Source organism: Corylus avellana, chromosome 11 (genome assembly GCF_965113065.1).
Source record: "Corylus avellana chromosome 11, dhCorAvel1.hap1.2, whole genome shotgun sequence".
Classification (NCBI taxonomy): Eukaryota; Viridiplantae; Streptophyta; class Magnoliopsida; order Fagales; family Betulaceae; genus Corylus; species Corylus avellana.
Window position 1 is genome coordinate 11,720,697 of NC_142500.1, and position 20,318 is coordinate 11,741,014.

General features: G+C 35.9%; 1 protein-coding gene across 1 annotated transcript; it reads left to right on the forward strand.

Moving 5' to 3' along the window:
- Window positions 1–1,529: 1,529 nt before the first annotated feature.
- HDA14 (histone deacetylase 14) lies at window positions 1,530–19,227 on the forward strand. Its single transcript, XM_059576807.2, has 9 exons — window positions 1,530–1,608; window positions 4,333–4,586; window positions 7,191–7,265; window positions 11,497–11,598; window positions 13,872–13,943; window positions 15,266–15,322; window positions 15,606–15,857; window positions 17,543–17,724; window positions 18,807–19,227. Exons 1-9 carry the CDS (start codon window positions 1,569–1,571, stop codon window positions 19,105–19,107), a joined length of 1,335 nt encoding a protein of 444 aa, XP_059432790.2. The 5' UTR covers window positions 1,530–1,568; the 3' UTR covers window positions 19,108–19,227.
- Window positions 19,228–20,318: the final 1,091 nt, after the last annotated feature.

A 20,318-nucleotide genomic window follows, 5' to 3' on the forward strand; every position in this document is an offset into this window, starting at 1 on the left:
TGTATCGGTTGGAGTAAGAGCATCTCCAGCAGCGATAGGTATTTGAGCTACTTAAAATTCACTTTTTTGTATTTTAACTACTAGTTTTTCAATAAGACTATCTATTCAATTCTTTACTTTTTTTAAAAAAATATTATTTTTTAACATAATTTTTATTGTTTTTTAGCCACACCTTTTCTTCCCCTCTCTCTCTATCCCTTTCCTCAACAAAACCAATAGATTTACCATCTTCAAACCCATCCTCAACCCAGCAAACTACAATACCATCAACAGATTTACCACCTTAATTGTCTCTCATGTTCTTTCATCAACAAAGACAAGCAAAACGTGAGCTTTACCCAATTCATATTTCGGGTTAAATTTTCAAGCTTTGGGGTTTTGTTGGTGTTTGGCATGATGGGTTGGAGATATAATGCAATATTGGGGTTGATTGGCACTGTTGTGTTCATATGGGTTGCCTTTGCAGAGATCACATAGGTTGGGGTGCATCACCACACTCTTTTCGGTTGAATTTGATGCTTGGATTGTGATTTTTGTACGGATTTCTTTCTGCCATGGCCGTGTGGCTATGTAGCTTTGCTGGGTTGATGGGTTTTTGGATTTATGAGGTGAAGGGACTCATTGAGGATCATTTTCTTTGTGGTTTGGCTTTCGATTTTGGAAGGACCAAATTGGTGATGCTTTGTTCAGCATTTTTTTTGCTAATGATTATAAAGGTGTCAAGGAGGCAGAGCGAGGACAGCGACGCCATTGTTGTGTGGACGGGGGAGAGGGAGAGAGAAAAAACAATAAACAAATAAAAAGCAATAGTTAAAAAAAATATTTTATTCATCTAGCGACTCATTATAGTGTACTATAGTGAATATCTCACTATAACACTTAAGGTAGAATAGCTACTTTGAGCTATTTTGCTGAAGTTAAAAAAAAAAAAAGCAAAAATAGCTAAATGTAATTAATATCTCTTTTTTAACTAAGTTGTTGGAGATGCTCTAAGCAACATTGCAAAAACGTAAATTTCATCAGTATTATACTTAAGTTGTTGTTTCTAATAATAGTTTTGGTCAATTCCATTCGAATATATATATATATATATATATATATATATATATACTAAAATGTCTTAGAATCTTCTACTCTTTTACAATTTAGAAATGGCAAAACAATAATTAATAGACATAAGAGACAAAAATGCCTCTATAAATTTTAAACTCTTCACTTTCAAAAAATGGCCAAACGGTCCTTTTACCCTCAAATAAATATGTATTGTTTGCAGGCCATTCCTTCCTTTATGCGTGTTTTTTGTTTTTTACATGTCCGCGTAGCAGAAGGGAGACTAATATCTTACACTTTTTGAGACGGTCCAACTTATCCCTTACATACCCTTTTATATATGTTTGTGAGGATAGAAATCCAGTGCTTTGTGATAAACATATAAAAAACGAAATGTAATATTCGTGTCTGAAAACAAGTAAAATAACATGCAACTAACATAATAAATTCTGATCATTCATTTTTTATTTTTTATTTTTTTAAAAGGACAACATTCACTCACCCAGTCGTCATTCACTATGCAGCTACAAACATTCCCTCGTTGTCCGCCTTCTGAAGGTACTTTCAGTCTCTCTCTCTCTCTCTCACACACACACCCAGACACACGCAGTTGTAAACCAGTGAATCCTGTTTCCTTGAATTTATGGGTTATTTATTTATCTGGGTTGAAGTAATATTTTATATGGGTGTTAGATTGATGATAATTTTTTATTGGGGTGTCAATAATTTAGTGTTCCAGCTTTGTTTTCAATTTTAAATTTACTGTTCTTGATTGGGTGGTTTCGTAAATTTACTGTTTTTGATTGAGTAGTTTCGTTTTATCTTCAACTTCGACGGAAATGTAGTTCCAGTTCATTTTGGTCAGATAATGTTTTAGGAGGACCTTTAGAAATTGAGCACTACATTAGGGATGGGGTTGATGTCTCAGTAATTTATGGATGGCTTAGTTATAAACAGATTGAACCGTGAAGGACTGTGATGAGTGTTTGGTGTTAAAACTGTCAATGGAAGTATAAAAGAACGCAATAGGAGTGGAGCCAGGATTTTTCTATTGGGGGCATAAAATTGGACTAATGGAGTAATGTTACAAGAAATAATGATAGAACATTATACAAAACAGAACGTCGAAATTAAAATTCTTTAAATGAAATATCTTACTAAAAGGTGTGTGGTTTTTATCACCATCAATAAGAATTTCTCTACAATTTCATGATGATGGTGGCTAGACAAAATTTCTCATAGAAAAAAGTTCTGTTGCTCTCTCAAAAGCTTTCTTTTTTTCCATCTGGCCTTTCAAGTCGTCTCTCAAAGTTGTGAGAATATAACATTTTTATAGGCACACAAAACCCTAAGCTTAATTGGTAAAAGTTTCTGAAATCTGTGTGCGTGTTTGAACAAGAAAAGGCATCTTCAAATGCCCTTAGTTGTAAGAACGGAGTTTTAGATCTAGAGTTTGAATTCTCTTGCATTTCGAACGCATCTCAAATGCGTTGTTTAAACAGACTAGTATAGTTCTAATGTCAGATAAAAGTTTTAGAAAAAATAAAACATTTAATTCGAAAGCTTGAACAATTCAATCAAAAGTCAATTAGTTGATTGTGGTCATTAAAATAGATATTAAAAAAGGGAACTCAACAAGTTGACTTTGTCATTAAAAGAGATATGTCAAATATAACTTATAAAAGAAAAGTGATATGTCAAATATAACGAAAATTAGCTAGTCGATTTTGTCGTTGAATGAGATATATAATAGATCACAGAAATATACTAACTGATTCCAAAACTTAAGGGTGGTTTAGTCTAACCTTCTACGATTCAGTTCTTAGACATCTAAATCACTTCCCTTGTCTTAAAATATTATTTCATGATGGTCAATGTCTTCATTACTGCATGCAGTATCTTCAATGATCGAGAGATATGGCTTATATGGCATAGATTTAGACATGACTTAACATGTGTTTTTGTATACGGAATTTGCCAACACAACTACGAACCTAACAATTAGATCAGGGAGGATTTTACAATGCAATTAAAATTTATATATTGGACCCATATTCTTAATCCAAATTTCAACACCCTTTATCTTAACTTAATTTCAAATAGTAGAAGTGAGTTAAAATATTATAGTTTTGAGGTTGTTTGGATTTTCTTTCTTTTCCTTTTTTCTTTTGCTTACCTTTCTATACAAAAGTTGGAAGAGCAGCCTCTGCGGAAAATATTGATAAATTGCCATTTTCCTAGACATAATATTAACTTTTGTAGGATGCCAATGGCTAATTACTATTCTGAACACTTCCATTTTGACCTAAGAATAGTTAAGGAATGTGTGTAATCGTCACTCGTTGGATGTATAAAAACAAAGTTATTTGGCTAGCACTTCAATTTCAGTTCACGCCTTTTGTTTTAGATGTAATTGTGAACTGAAATAGTGTTAAGTTGAATGCAAAGTTACATTTTGAAGTCCAAGCTATTTATGAAATTTAAATCACCAGTAATCTCTGTTCCATGACTGACATTTTTGTATTGGTTTGTTTTGAAAATTCTTCAAAGATATGGTTCCATGTTTCATGATTCCTACCTTCACTGCAACTAGTCCAATCAAACCAATGCTGAAGGTTGGCTTGCGAAGCAGTTTGCATGATAATTTAACCTTGAGCCTAGCTTAGTTAGCAGGTGACTAGCTCAAGAAGACAGCGAAGCTTGGCTGTCTTCTTGTTCGTTTTTTTATTTTTATTTTTATTTTTTTATAATATTTTTATTGTTATTGGGAACATTGCCGATCAAAAAGGAGGCATATGAGGATCTCCTACACATAAAAAATTATTCAACTCCTACGTTTAATGTGTTTGTGACTACAAGAGAACAAAAGGAAGAGTCAAGGCTCATGGAACCACTGATCAAGAACTTTATGGTCACAAGAATACCACCCTGTCTGTATGCAATCGGAGCTCCACACACAAACACTGCTACTTTTGCTCATTCCAAATGCACCACATTTTACTAGTTCTGTGCTACTCTACTACTTTTTTCTCCTGTTCTGCTCTAGCTACCAAGCAATGACACAAATTTATTTGATCTGTTAATGCTTGCTTGTTGAGTACCTGCACTAGGGAAGAGATTTACAGATATTCAGATTTCAGAAGTCATTACTCTGTACTTTAATGTTGATATGGCTTATCCTGATGGTTACTGTCTTGATAAATATATTGTAATTTACTAATATCATAGATATATTGTCTAGCCTTTGTTGTATTCAAGATCACAAAAATGTGCTTGTGTTAGGGAACATGTTTTTGGTGTGGCGTCGTCTACACAAGTGGAAGACTCATGATAGAATTGACATGGATGGAAAATTTTTTGGAGATCAATTTTTCCTGAAGAATTTGACAAGAGGAAAGAGATGTTTCTCAAGAAGTACTGGCGCTTCCATTTCGTGCTCAAATAGTATAGGAAAGGATCCATATATTCCTTCAAATGAAAATGTCACTAATGCAAAGCTGATTTATGCTGTAGCTCCTGCCATGGGTCATAACCAGGTATATTTGGTTGAGTACTTCACTTTCATGCTCTCTTAATATCACTAGCTGTGCAAGACATCCTTTAAGATATGGATTCCTAGGCCTGATTGTCCTTGTCTTAATTTCCAAACAAGGGACCTGCTGATTGTATATTTTCAATAAATAGCATACGCAAAATCCTGGTTCCCAACTTTGTAGCACAATCATTTTTGATAATGTAAAATGACTTCAATTTTGTATCACACCTTTATATGCTGAATAATAGTTGAAGAATAAAGTCAACCTTATTATTTCTTTAAAATCTCCATCTTTACAGCTTGAAGTTTGGTTTCCATCAAGAAAACCATGAAGGGCTTCTTATTCTTCACCATCTGACGAAGATCCCGAACTATTCGAAGGTTTCCAAGCCCTCGGCAGTTCCAACTTAATTCCCTCTTTTCCTCCTACTTCCAGATTGCTCCAAAACTCCAAGGCCTGCTGCAATTGATCTTTTTCCAAGTGGACTGGCTAAGCCAGCCTCCACCTCATCACCCTTCTTCTGCCGAGCACACTTCTTCCAAGTTCGATGGTTACCTGTAGCTGGGGCTTTACTCTTAGAATTTGACCCATTGTTCTTCGAAGGTACCTGGAACTCAGCATCATGCTGCGTAGGCCTCACTGCCATCCCTTCTTCCACGGACATTGATGTGGCGAAACTTCCCTCCTTAGCCGGTTTTGCCAGAAAGCCTTCATAAACTGGTTCCACGTGTGTCTGTATTGCATGGAGTCTGCGAGTAGTATGCCTGTGTCCCACCACGTCAAGGCAGCCAGAAATGCCGAGATTCACTCCAAGAGATTCTGAGACCGATTGCTGCACAGGAACTGCCACTAACCCACTACGCACCTCAGAGACGTGTCCACCATGCTCACGTAACTACCCTCCCTCATAGACGTGTACACCATGCTCACATAACTGCTCTCCACAAAACTCGGGATTCACATGAGAAGCAGTCTGAGGCGATTCCCCCGTGGTTTTGCCCTTGTAACCCAGACTCCACCGTGTTGAAGACTTAGCACCACTGGTCTCTTGCTAACTCCGGTCACCCTTGTCCTTGCCATCACCACCCCACCCTTCTTTATTTCGGTCAGGCCACCTTCTTATAGGGGAAACCCACAGCCATGGCCCATACTCATGCTTCATCTCAACCCCCAGTGTTCGTCGGATCTCACCTTTAGTGCACCCCGTGGCTCCAAGACGGATCACTCTACACCTAAAGCAGAATTGGGGAATCCGCTCATATTGGAAGGTAATCCAAATTGGAAGATCTTTCAACTTGAGCATTCTCCCTCGTGCCAAAGGCTTCAATAGATTAAGATGAATCTTCACCCCCAAAAATTCGCCCCACCCGAAACCGTCATCATTGGTATCAACTTACTCTACATGCCCTACAGTTGCCCCCAAAGAACGTCCCATTTCCCTCCCCATGCATGCCAAAGGAAGATTGTACATACGAACCCAAAAACCCGCCGTATCGAAATTCATTTGGGTTGGGGGTATTAGACCATCAAACTCAGCCACCGAAAAAAGGTTCCCCTCGAAAACCCATGGACGCCCCTCCATAACTCTGGACTTGTCCCAAAAGTGCTCAAACTCAATAAGAAATAAATTCTCTCCGAGAATTTTGAATGACAAAGACCCCGTTGATTTCCACCACCGGATAATTGTTGAACGAACAGCTTCCTTCCCAACAACCCTATCAGCAATCAGTTTGCCCACCAGGCAATTCTGCCCTTTCTTAGCAAAATCTTCAAGATTTTCCTCCCGCACTGCAACAGTCGTGCTCTCCTCTTCTGTAAGATTAAAATTCTCCCAAAGCTTGGTGATATCCTCTGCCATATTCAATCTATGAACTGCACTCTCTACAATAACAAAATCTTAGCAGACTTCCACAGTCTTAGCAGACTTGGAAAACAGGTTCTTCTCTAAGCACTGTTTCATATTCACCTTTTCCTGCTACATCTGGACGGTTGGAACACTATACATAGGATTCTACATCCAATGAGTGACTACAAATGATTAAGTCATTGAGGCTTTTTGCTCCAACCTGGTCACATTAAGTGTTCGAGTTATCAATTTAAGTCTGGAACAGGACCTGAATTAGGACTATATTAGTAGATTACTCTCTGTAGAATATGGAGTTTCCACTCCTTGTTGAAAGCTTTTTCAAAAAGCATGAACATTTCAAGTATTCAATTACTAATATTATGTTATCTTCTTATTTGTACTTATTTCAATGGGCAATGGATGGAATGAAGAAAAAAAGAGGAGGAAACACACATTTGATTCATTTGGCTTCCACACGCAGTCTCTTTAATTAGTAATAAATTCCAATTTTTTTTTATTTGTAATTTTTTTTGGACATTCAAAGAACAGAGAAAGGAGATCTTTTGATTCAATGGCTCTCAAGCTCAATCACTTCAATTACTAATTAGAATCAGAAGTTACAGATTTGATTTGATTTTATATTTAATTTTTTAAGCATACTGAGGCTATTCCCTATTATTCTCAGTGACGGTGTTGCTTATGTGTTTGAAGTTGTGCATATACCTCTAATTGTACTCTGGATTTATCACTTCTAACAGGAGTCACATCCAGAATCTAATTTTAGAGTTCCTGCAATTGTTAATGCTCTTGAAAAGATGGAGCTGACTCCAAAGGTATTAATTGCAATATACAAAATTATTGATCTTCATTGTTGAGACTCTTAATCTGTGCGGGCTTTGATAATTTCCTAGTTATATTTGAGTTTCATACCTGAATTTTTCTTCAGTTTTCAAAATTTTTTTCCTTCACCATTCTTATTTTCAACTAGTTTGACTAATGGTATTACAAAAAGCCATAAGCGGTAACATGACAAGATGAGCAAACAAATCAATGAATGGCATGTGGAAATTGAGATACTGTACAAGTTCATAAGAGACGAGGTTTTCTCTCACTTATTTTTTGTTTTTGTAAATTTTTTCTATTTTTAAAAACAAAATGCAATGCAAAATAGAAGAAACAAAACCATGCAATGCATAACTAAAAAAGTACAAACAAACAAGACATAAAAGAAAATGCATGCAACATAAAAGAAAAATGCATGTTCTAATATGCATGAATAGTGCACGAACTTCAATCCTAGGCATGCTACCAACTACCTATCCTAGACAGGCCTCTCATCACTCTCTGGGTCAGTGACCTCAACTTTCTTGAACCTATTCCTTCTTCTCATAGGAATAGTCCTACCACTCTTTAAGTTGCTAACCTAAGGACTACATTTCTCATTATGGAGTCAAGATTCTCCATAGGTGGGCTGGTCTTTTTCTTAGGTACCTTCGATTTAAGCAATCGGCAATGGAGTTGAGTGTAACCCACTTTGCCACTGAGGTGGCAAGTAAGACAACCCTTGAAGAAGATTGTCTCTTGGGAGGGTTCATACTCTCAATCTTAGACCTATTGCCAACAAAAACTCCCTTCCTCTTATCAACTACTCTAGGAGTAATATCGTCAACACAAGTGGGGGGAACAAAGTTTATTTTCTCTTGTTGACAGGTGTAGTTTTTGAAGTGGGAGTGTTTTGGTCAGAACCAAGTCCATACTTGTAACCAGAGGGTTTTTGAGAACTTAAAATATGATCAAGTTTAGCACTAGAAGAATTAGTTATATCATACTTGGAAGCAACAAGTTTATCTTCTAGGTCTTCTACTCTACCAACAAGCAAGGAGATTGCATTTTTCAAGGAATTCGTAACATCATTAATATCAAGAAATTGAGCCCGCAAGGATTCTTTCTCAACCTATGGCCCATTCAATTTTCTATGGACTCTTTTGTTCAATTTTTTCAGTTTAATACTCCTTAAAAAGTTGATCATAGGCTCCTTAGAGATTGAGACCTTCATTAGAGTTGCCTTGCGATTCCTCATCACACGTCTCAACAAGCATGGAATGGTCACAATCTGTGGTATCACCGGCACTCTTCAAAGAGACGATAAAAGTCATGTAACTTACATTCTTCTCCTTGGAGGCTTCAGACTTAGACTCATCACTCAAGGAGGCATTCATGGCTTGGCCCTTTGAGTACTTCAAGTTGGTACACTCTATCCTCATAACCCGAGCATTCAAAGCAATGAATGCCCCGAGTGTTCTTGTCTTTCTTGGGCCTCACTTTCTTTCCTTGTGTGGCTCCTTGGGAATCATCCTTTGAAAGATCCACAAAAGGGGTCTTGCTAGTCCCTTTTTTAAACCTAAGGAATTTGTGAAATTTTTGTGCCACCGTGGTAACAGCCACAGAATCTGAGGACGACTCATCAGATGACTCAGTAACAACATTTTCTTCCTGAGAGGACCTCAAAGCCAAGTTCTTCTTTTTTTTTGACAAAGGCAAGGATATCTTATAGTCATAGGTTTGAAGAAAACCAACAAGCTCTTCAACCTTCATCACATCCACATCCTTGCTTTCCTCTATTGTGGTGACTTTGAGTCTAAACCTCTTAAGTAGAGACATCAAGATTTTTCTAACAATCGTGTTGTTAGCAATCTTCTCACAAAGATTAAAACTCGAGTTGACAATATTGTTTAATTCAGTGTAAAACTCATCAAACGTTTTGTCTTCTTTCATTTTAGTCTCCGTGTCCGGGGAATGCAAGTAGGTCATTGTTAGCTCTCTCTGCTTACTGAGGAAACTAAGTAAAATAATTAACATTTGAAGTTTGGAGGTCCTAACCCCTTATTACCTTCATGGGTAACCGCAAGGATATCCTGTGCATCCTTTGCAATCTCACAATTATAGATGTGTTGGAATTCTTCAAGGAAGACAACCATACAGATGGCATTGAGACCTTTGTTGTTCCATTTACAAGCTGTGGTCTAACCTTTGGACCATTCGACCAAGGTCTTTTTGGGACGTTACCGTTGCATCTCGAGAATGTCCCAAACATTCTCATCCAAAGACTTGAGTAAAGCTCATATGCAAACTTTCCAATACACGTAATTATTCCCATAAAAATAGGGAGGAACAGATAAAGATGGAACTTATGCCATGACAATTGAAGGGGTCAGAATCCCATTCTGATACCAATTAATGGGATTAGAATTCAACCCCACATTAAACACAAGCACAATAAAATGAGTTTATAAATTTAATTACTGGATTTACAAAACATAAACAAACCATAAGTAACAATCAACCATTAATCAAAACAAAGACTTTGGTTACAAAGTGGAAACCCTTTGAGCAATTCAAAGGTAAAACCATTCTGGGATAGCCAAACCCAAGAGATCAATAACTTTAAAAATTCAATGTACATGCATAGTAAAACTTGCAACCCTTGTAAAATTACAATGACAATCCGCATGCAGACAAACTCGTCGCTTGTCTCCCTATCTCCCCGACAGGCTCCAGCTCCTCACGGGTTAATCTTCTATATATGAACTACTTACTGAACCTCTAGTAGACTTCAAACGGTTGAAGGTTTATATGGTGATGTGTGGTTTAAACAACAAAAACTCCAAGAGTGGGAAAGCTACAATGGCTCTCAACAAATGCACTCTTGCTCACAAAGATGAAATAAGGAATCCTTTCAAGAGGTTTTAAGGTTAAAGCTTTTTCTTGGCTTCCCACCTACAAAATGGGCATCCTATTGTATTTATAGAATGGGAGAAATGCTTCATGCAATGTGTAAAAGGAAGCATTTTTACTGCCGATCTTTTCACGGAGTCAAGACGGGTTGAAATGCGTCAGCACTGTCACTAGGGTTTCATTGCTAACTTCTGTGACAACTTAGAGTGTTAGTACAAACCAAGTGATGGTGCTCTCGGCTTGTTTCTTTGAAATCTTTATTAATGATTCACACCAGGATGTCTAGGTGACAGTCCAAGTGACGGTTTAATTTACAATTTCAACTAAAAAGGCCAACATTCTCCACCCAAACACTTAGGTGTTGAAAAGTTTTACAACTCAAGTTTTGATCACCGAATAAGGCTAATTTCTAAGACCTAATGGTGAGCATTTCGCAATAAAGATTGGAATTCTAACTCTACGATCACGGATCAATCTTGACACGGCTGCTATTAGTTCATGCAAGGTGAATTGCTAATTTGTCAAGAACATGAAGAGTGGATAAACTTATATGCTTTCTGTGAGATCAATCGATTAGCTTTCCGTCATTTTTATCAGGAGAAGTGTTAGCTTATTTTAGTAAATTAGGAAGCAATTGGAGTGCAACGTCTATGCTTCAACTTGATTTGGAGTATCAGTAACTTCAAAGGGTCATTGTATTCTTTCTGGTTGTAGTTTTTCTATGTGGTCTGTTTGTTTTTTTATCTTCTCTATAACTCTACAGGGTAAATGTTGAAAGACTCACTTGCTTGTCCTTGACTGAAGTTAAATATGGAGAAATAGCTAAATTTTTCTAATTGAACACAGTATCCATTCTTATTGAAGTTTTTTTTTTTTTTTTTTTTTTTTTTTTTTTTTTTTTTTTCGTATAAGCAATATTTGTAAAATTACAACTTCACTTGTAGAGTTTAAAAATAATGAGTTACAAGTATTGTGTTGGGACTTCTTAAAAGTATTCAGGTACTGATGTAGAAAGAACTGAACTGTCTCTAATAAAGTATTGTGTGCATTGACTCCCTCTATCATGTCTTTTTGGTTGTACTTTTTAACTCCCCATTTCACCATCATAACTGCCACTTGCCATCGCACTATTTATTCGTTACTCATAAGAACCTTTGTTTTTTTTTTTTATTTATTTATTTTATTTATTATTTTATTTCTCTTTCCTCTCATATTTATTGCTAAAGTCTTTTCACACTTTCCTGATTCAATCGGCCCTCAAATAGATCTTCTTGATAAGATAATTTCTTTGTTCCTATTTGCTTAATCGTACTTTCTTGTATAACTCAGTTTCGTGGCTCAGAGATCATTGAACTTCAAAATTTGAAGCCTGCTTCAGTGGATGACATTGCAAGTGTTCATGCTAGAGCCTACATATCAGGCCTTGAGAAGGTAGCCTCAAAATTGATTATTTAGTTTTCCTTCTTCTGGTCCTTGTTGCAGATTAAAATAAGTGTAAAAAAATGTGGCTGAATTTTATTTGAGGGAAGCAAAGAAAGCATGTCGCTTGTGCCATTTGTTCTTTGTGGTTTTTCTCTGTGTAGCTTCTAATGTTCTTTTTACTTGTATCAATATTTATTCCTTCAGAATATTGTATCCTAAATATTCTTATTCTTATGCGTTTGGAATTTGTTAATATTCTTTTAAGTTTTGCACTGATACATTTTAAGACATTCATTTTGTCCTTTAAGTTACAGTGCACTATTAGCATGATCTATATTTATTAACTTGGTTTCTATGTGGATGATATGTACTTACTAGATGCATATTCTTCATCTGATTTAAGCAGAGTGATGACATATCGTTGAAGTGATGCATACATTTAAAGTTATTTTTTCATAACCAGCTTAGCAAGCAAGAACTCTCTGATATTAGCATTAAGTCCAGAGAATGGAGGAGGGTTGTTTCAAGTTGACGGTGAAAGAATCACAAGCATTTCAAATCCCAATAGGTTTACATCAAGGATTAGAATTAAAGTTTTATCTTTTATTGATAGGTCTATAGCATAGCGTACCACTTATGATCAGATGAGAGCCTAGGGAGAATTTGTCCTACGATTTGTGTTTTCATTTGATAAAAAATGAGCTTACTAGATTGATGCAAAATAAGGTTCCCTGATGTATGTTAATTGTGAATCATGTGTTAATTGATAAGTTCTTATAGTGTTAGTTCACGAGACTAGATCGAGAGCGAATCCACTAACATGTGTCTAGATTGAGAGTAAATCCTAAAATGGAGGTTACAATGTAGGTCTACCAAAGAATCTAATGTTTTAGGTCAAGTATGATACTATATGGAATGCAAGTTTAGTAAAAATAGAACTAGAGATGATGGGATAGTAAAAAACTGTGGTTGAAAGATGTAAAATAGCGATTATTTCTGATATCTTGCATTGATAAATCATTGAAATGAGGATCTTCTCATAATTGTGTGAGGGTTGAGGAATCTAATATTTTGACAATGGTGACTTATCCTGGTGAGGAGGCTTAGAGAAGTGAGCCATTTCGTCCATCCACTTGCTCTGGTTGAAGAACAGGGAGTGCTGTTCAGATTGGGTGGTTGAGATGATGAATTTTTTTTGTCATGTAGTAGGGCTGTTGTGTGAGGGTTTTGAGGATCGAATGTTGGCTCTGTTTTTTGCGATCGAAGCAAATCAACGTCAGAACGGTTTGGCTAGTGTGCCATATTTACATTTGAAGCTAAAACAGAGGCAGCCATGAATTAAAGAGATTGGTTTGTTCAAAAAATATGACATAAGGGGAGGGGTTCTAATTGTTCCTTATGAAACCTAAGATTGTATCATGGAATGTGGAAGGGATTAAAGGTTGAGGGTTAGAGGTCTTCTCAGAGATTGGAAGGCATATATCGTTTGTTTACAAGAGACACAAATGGAGTTTATTTCTAGCGAGGTGGTTTGTAGTTTATGAGGTTGTGAACATGTGTACTGGAGGGTCAAGTGGGGCGGGCATCAGGATGGATTTTGTTAATGTGGGTTAGGTGGGCGGTGCAGATGATTGAGGATTTTGATGAATTTTTCAGTAGCGTGTTCTTTTAAAAGTGTTATTGATAATTTTGAATGGGTGCTTTGCGGGGGTATATGGTCCAAATGATGATGTTGACAAAAACTTTCTATGGAATGAGTTGGTTGGCCCTATGAGTTGGTAGGAGTTATCGTGGTGTATTGGGGGTGATTTTAATGTCTGTTATCCATGTAAAAAATCAGGCGATTCTAGACAATCACCAGCTATGTAGGTGGAAATTTTACGTGGTCTAATTATCATGACTTTCAGTCATGGTTTAGATTTGATAGTCTTCTTCTATCTTCAGAATGGAAAGAACAATTTCTAGATGTCTCTCAAAGGAGACTCCCTAGAATCTTATCAGATCATTTTCCTTTGATGTTGAATTGTGGTGTGTCTGGTAAGGGTAGTAGGTATTTTAAGTTTGAAAATATGTCGCTGAAATCAGAGGGCTTTATTAATGATATGAAATTACTTATAAAAAAAAAAGGTTTCATATTTTTAACTTTCACAAAGCCTGTGCTTCATTGCTTCACCTATATCTTTGTAATATTTTATATCTTAAGTACTTAGCCTTACCTGGTACCAATCAGAAAAATTTCATTTCTAAACCTCTTAAGTTCTTTTCGTGGTTCATGTTTATAGGCTATGGATCAGGCTTCACAACAAGGCATTTTATTCATTGATGGCTCTGGACCAACATATGCTACTGCCACTGTGAGTGAAATGCCTTAGATGTTTCTTCTTTCTTTCTTGAGCTTGTTGATATTTACTGACATGCTGTTCTAGATACAGTAAGTCTCCCATCTTCTAGATGTTTTACTGGACTTCTAATTGTAGATGCTACAATTTCAGTAATTGATAGTTACCTGAGCAATGGGACACAGTTAAGAATTTGGTAACTTTTAATTACAATTGACCTGAAGCTATCTTATGATTATGGAGATTGTTGGTCATTTTTTTGTTTTACATGTAAAATGGTGTTTTTCCCTTAATCCAGAAAGCTCAACTAGAAAATCCATCTGCAGTTAAAAATATAGTGGACCGACCTCAAAGAGGAAATATTGTTGAATTTGATGAACTTCATGTACTTTTTTGTTTCTTTTTCAGTAATCTTGTTGAATCTCATTGAACTGCAAAAAAAGTTCAGTGGTTGAATTTTACGTTCAAGCCATGGAAAAGTGAAAATGTTGAATAGAAGATATCATGTTTACATTGGGCAATGGAAGAAAAGAAGGAATTTTGTAAAGAAAATAAAAGGAAATTCAGATAAAACTGTGATGCTATTTGGTTTTACAACCAAAATTCATATGCCAAGTAAAAATTCCCAATTTTTTATGGAAACAGTAACTTACAATTGTATTATAGCCGTATGCTCTAGCAATCCCAACTTTTGAAGAACTGAAATTTTGGTCCTTTAAATCAGTTTGATGGAAATTCTATCCTAATCGTTATTTTTCAACTGGATTCCAACTTATGCTCTCCTGATATGGTGTAGAGAGAGAGAGAGAGAGAGAGAGAGATGTTTTTATTGAAGTTGTGGGCTTTGGAATATATTTATTTATTTTTGGTGAGCTTGAGAAATTTTTTTTTTTGTTTTTCGTTTTTGTAAATCATCATGCGGAAAGTTCAGTATACTCCCGTGGATAACTTACTCGGATAATAAAAAGAAAGGCGCATTGTTTATGAAGCCTGGAGTATTTGTGATAATGTGGTTCATATATGACCCACAAAACATTTTGTAGATACCTACATTCTAATTGAGAACGTCTTTTCAACGAGTTCTACAACTTTTTGAGCCATGTATGTATTGGCCGAATACCTGACAGGTAAAAACAGGATTTCTACTGTTTTGAATGTAAATATGAGACTTGGCTCTCCTTTTACTTCTTTCAATGAATTTTAAATTTGAGATATCAATGATTTGAAGTGATTTTTATCTAACTATGTAGTGTATGTTTGAGTTGGATCCTGATGCTTCAATTTGCTAGTAGTATGTTTCCATTCAACTCTTTCTTATCAAGGAGTTATTGATGCAGACTTTTCATGAGTCACTAGTTGCAGCTGGAGCAGGAATTGCCTTAGTTGATTCAGTGGTGATGTCTCGACCTGGCACGTCAGTCTCTTGATTATAATTCTTATATGTTATATTTTACGTGAAGTGCAGAAACAATTTCATTCCTTTTTTTTCTTGAATTTAATTGGGGATGTGGGGGAGGGATGGTTGATTTCTGAATGTTAAGGCCACCAAATGTTCGTATTTGCACCGAAGTTTTATTGACTCTGAAAGTAGCTTCTAGTTTTAAGTTCTAGACTTTAAGACACTGTAGTTCTTGTTTGCAGTAGCTATCATCCAAAATTGTTTACACCATATTTCAGGTTGCAGCATCACAGAACCGCCTGGATCCAGCTATTGGCTTTGCTTTGATAAGACCTCCAGGACATCATGCCATTCCAAAGGGGCCTATGGGGTTTTGTGTTTTTGGAAATGTGGCCATTGCAGCTCGTTATGCACAACGCGTACATGGGCTAAAGCGTGTGTTTATCATTGATTTTGATGTTCACCATGGGAATGGAACAAATGACGCCTTTTACAATGATCCAGATATATTTTTCCTTTCAACTCACCAAGTAAGAAATAATTTGGCCCAGACCGGTAAAATATGTTTTGCCCTGGAATTTAATGACAAACTTCTTATGCTGCTTAATTTTTTAGTGTCTTAATCTGTGATGCCTATCTTATTTGGGATTATGAGTTTTTATTTGAATAATTAGGAATTCTTGCCCATTAAGGATTAGGAGTCCTTATCTTTGGATTAGGATTGGGGATTTCCTAGTAATTTAGTCATTGTGTCTTGAAGAATAAACTTTTAGAAAGAGATTTCTCGTGTTCTTCCAACTTTTGAGTATTCTTTTGAATCAACTAACTGTTGATGCCTTTACTCCTGGTTTTCTGAGTGAATCAACAGGTTTAAAGAAGTGGTTTTTTTTTTCTTAGTATTTCTGCATAATCAACGGATTCAAGATTGTTTATTTTATCTGTTACTAAATTTAGTTTTTTCTACACATTCCCTGCATCAATTTGTCTCATTAATTATAAAATTTCATATGTTGCAGTGTCTAAAGACTCGTAGATATGACTGAAAGTGGGAATGCATACATATATAGATATATGTACACACACACATCCACATGCCTATATATATGCACATATGTACATGTGTATAAGTAGCCATTGTCCAATACTTTGGTGCAATGGTAAAATCTCAAGCAATCAAGCGAAAATACATGAGCTTAAGTCATGATAGTGGCTACTTTATGCAAAACAAATGCTGAAGGATATGATTTTTTTATTCTATTCAATGTTGAAGGATATGATTGAATCCAAGCGACTTCTCCCAAGACTCCATGTAACACCTCAATTTCATATTGAGAAGATAAGTAGCTCACATTAAGTGGATGGGTTATAAAGACATTCATGGATGTTAAGTCCCATATTACTTGCTAGATGAAACTGAGTTTTATAAGTGATTTTGGAAAATTTTCAAATTGACTAGTCTTTTAGGGTGATAGCACAAATGTAGCTAACGCTATCTCTAGGTTGTTACAAATGCTATAAGAGCCACATAGGAACGCTATGGTATTAGAGCACTACATGACTTGGCCCTGACGAGGACATCAAGGGCTTAAGGGGGAGAAGATTAGTAGCCCACATAGAGTGGGTAGTTTATAAAGACACTAATGCGTGCTAAATCTCACATTACTTATTTACTAAGTGAAATTAGGCTTTATAAGTGATTTTAGGAAAACTCCAAATTGAGTTGTCCTTTTGGAGTGATAGTACAGATATGACTAGAGCTTTTCCTAGATTGTTATACCCTAATTATGTTGGACCTGGGTAACGATCACTTTATTTGTGCGAGCACCCATACACATAGTTGCACGTATGTATTTATCTACAGATAAGATTCTGGATTATTATGTCATTGTGTATGTATTTATGTATATATGTATGAGAATGTGGAATTCAGGAATAATTTCTGTTTTGAGCTATAGTGAAAAGGAACATGCCGGCGTTTATCAAAATAGTTTGTCTTCTAAATATTTTTATGTAGTGGAGGCAAGATGGTGTTGAATTCAACCTAACTTTATTGTATTATGCAGTTCTATTATAGAATCCAGATATTGCAATAAGGATGTGCAATAGACATTTTATTTTCAGTTATTCAGTATTATTATTCTCATTGATTGGATGACATCTTAGAAGTTCATTTCTCACAACCACTCTAATTCTATTCTAGTCTTGTTTGATACAGGATGGAAGCTATCCTGGTACTGGTAAATTTGATGAGGTAGGTCATGGAGATGGTGAAGGAACAACACTTAATCTTCCTCTACCTGGAGGCTCAGGTGATATTGCCATGGCAACTGTGTTTGATGAAGTGATTGCACCTTGTGCTCAGAGGTTTAAGCCAGATATAATTCTTGTCTCTGCTGGGTGAGTATTCCATTTCCATAAAAGTAATGCATGCTTCCCATGAAAACAATGTATGCTCAAAGACTTAACCAACTTCGCAATGCAATTTATTTTTAACTGTCTTTGGGAAATAATGTTGTATTCCCTATTAAACTATATAGATCATCTTCATTTAAAGTGATTTGGTGAAATAATGTATAGATGAAATAATTAAGACTACTAACCATGACATAAAGTAGTATCAATAGTATTGGCCATGTTTGTTTGTGTTTTTGTTGTATGAATATTTTGACAAAGCATGTGCGTTGATTATTTTTTTTAAAAAAAAAAAGATTAGTGGAATGGTGGCCGCGCAGCCACCCAGATTTACCTTTTTATTTCTTGTAATTTTTTTTTTTTAAGGAAGGCTTTATATCTGTTTGGGCTTCTCAAAATAAGCAAGTGTACTCTATAGAAAACATTTTCTCACATGTGGACCCTACCAGAAAACACTTTAAAACAGTTTCATATTTATGTCACATCATAACACTTTTTCAAACTAAAAAAAAAAAAAAACTCTCCAAAACACATTAACATGCATACCCATTCTAATTATGAATAGAACATCTAACAGTTAGTTGTCTTACATAAAAAGAAATAATAAGTAATAATGAAATTACTGGAAAGTGATTTTACAAAGCTTAAATAGCTTAGTTTTCAAATATATTCTTTTTCTCTTCTTTTCTCTACTTATCTTTTGAGTTTGCTATCACTTTTTTGGGTGAAGGGAGGACTTGGACATTGATAAACACTCTAGATATTTCTCCTGTCTTGAATTTTGAATTTCAACTAATCAAATTAAGAAGTATTATCACAGGATTTCAATCAGTATATATTATTTTATAATAATTTATTATTGCCAATCCAGTCATTGATCCACTTGTATATCTTGCTGTTAGACGAGTTATTAGGGTTTGGGGGTATTTTGGTTATTGTAATATTTCTCCAACCCTATATAATAAGATGTGTGGTAGGCTAAGTAAAAAGAAGAGAGTAACGTGCCTCCATCTTTTTGTGTCTAAACTGTTATTGGTAACTAAAACACTTGCAACTGAATTTGTTAGGTATGATGGTCATGTATTGGATCCACTAGCCAGTCTGCAGTTCACAACAGGAACATACTACATGCTTGCTTCCAACATTAAACGACTTGCCAAAGATCTGTGCGGGGGTCGTTGTGTGTTTTTCTTGGAAGGAGGTTACAACCTCGAGTCTCTTTCATACTCGGTGGCAGATTCATTCCGTGCTTTTCTTGGGGAACGGAGCTTGGCGTCTGACTTCGACAACCCTGCCATTTTGTACGAAGAACCATCGACCAAGGTTAAGCAAGCGATTCAGAGGGTGAAACACATACATTCCCTGTAAGATGTCTAAACCTGTATCATATGTATGCTTAAGTTTTAACTCATTCACCTACTTCCATGTACATTTGAAAGTTAATTATACTCATATAGCATGTTCTGAAAAAGGAAATAATAAGAATATATATATATATATATATATATATATATATATATATATATGTTGCTGGTCTTCTAGAGTTTTTAATGGGTCCATTTGGCCTTGGCACTCCTTCGACTCCTGGTAATGATAAAATGATTTTTCACACAAATATTATACAGAGAAAAAAGTTATCCTTTCAATCCAATTTGCTACATTTAAGATGTTTGTAACCAGAAGAATAGTGGCCTCTCTAGCTAATTAGAGGGTGTCTAGTTAACCCTGTAACTGTTTCAGTGTAGTTTTGAATCAATCTTAAAATAAAAACTAGTTCTTTTTTAACCAAGTTTTATTAGTATACAGTTTATTCAAATTATTCATAATCGTGTTTGTTTTTTTCTTTCTAAAATGAGAAATGAAGATCTAGTTCTATATTTTGCAACAATTGAGTGATAGAAAAGCTATTAATAGTTGGTCATGTTCTATCCTATCTACTTTCAAAATATAGAATTTGATCTTGAAATCCACTTCAGCTCAAAATGGAACAAAAATGATGTAGAAACTAGGGTTGGGTAGCAGAAGTGACGGAGGTGGAAATGGGTTTTCTGCCTCCCCCTCCATCTACGGTGGAAATGTTGGAATGGCCTCCGACATTCTTCCGCCAAAGGTCAATTCCGCAATTTTCTGCCTCTGCCAAGTCGTTGGTGGAAGCGGGCAGAAGATGGAAGGTTTGTCTTCGTCTTCAAACATCAAACTTCAAAAAACTGGAGTCCAAAGAAATGAGAAAAGATTACAGAGATTGAGAGATGATTACAGTCACAAAGAGGAAGGGTGAATGGCAGCGACACTGCTGCAGAGGGGATGAAAGGAGAAGCTTCTAGAATACTAGATCTAGGATTTTTCAGGCTTGGAGTTGGAGGCTGGAGATGAACGAAGGGAGATCTCAAATTCACAAAAGGGCGTAGGGTTTCTTCTAAAGAGTTAGCGATAAATTTATACATATCTCAAAGTTAGGTTGGGTCGGAAAGCAGAAATTTTTGCCCTCTTCTCCCTCCCCCCCCCCCCCTTCCCCTTGTCGGAATCCGAGCTGCTCGAGTCGGAAGTGGGTCGGGGCGGAAGGTCGAATTTGTTCCCAT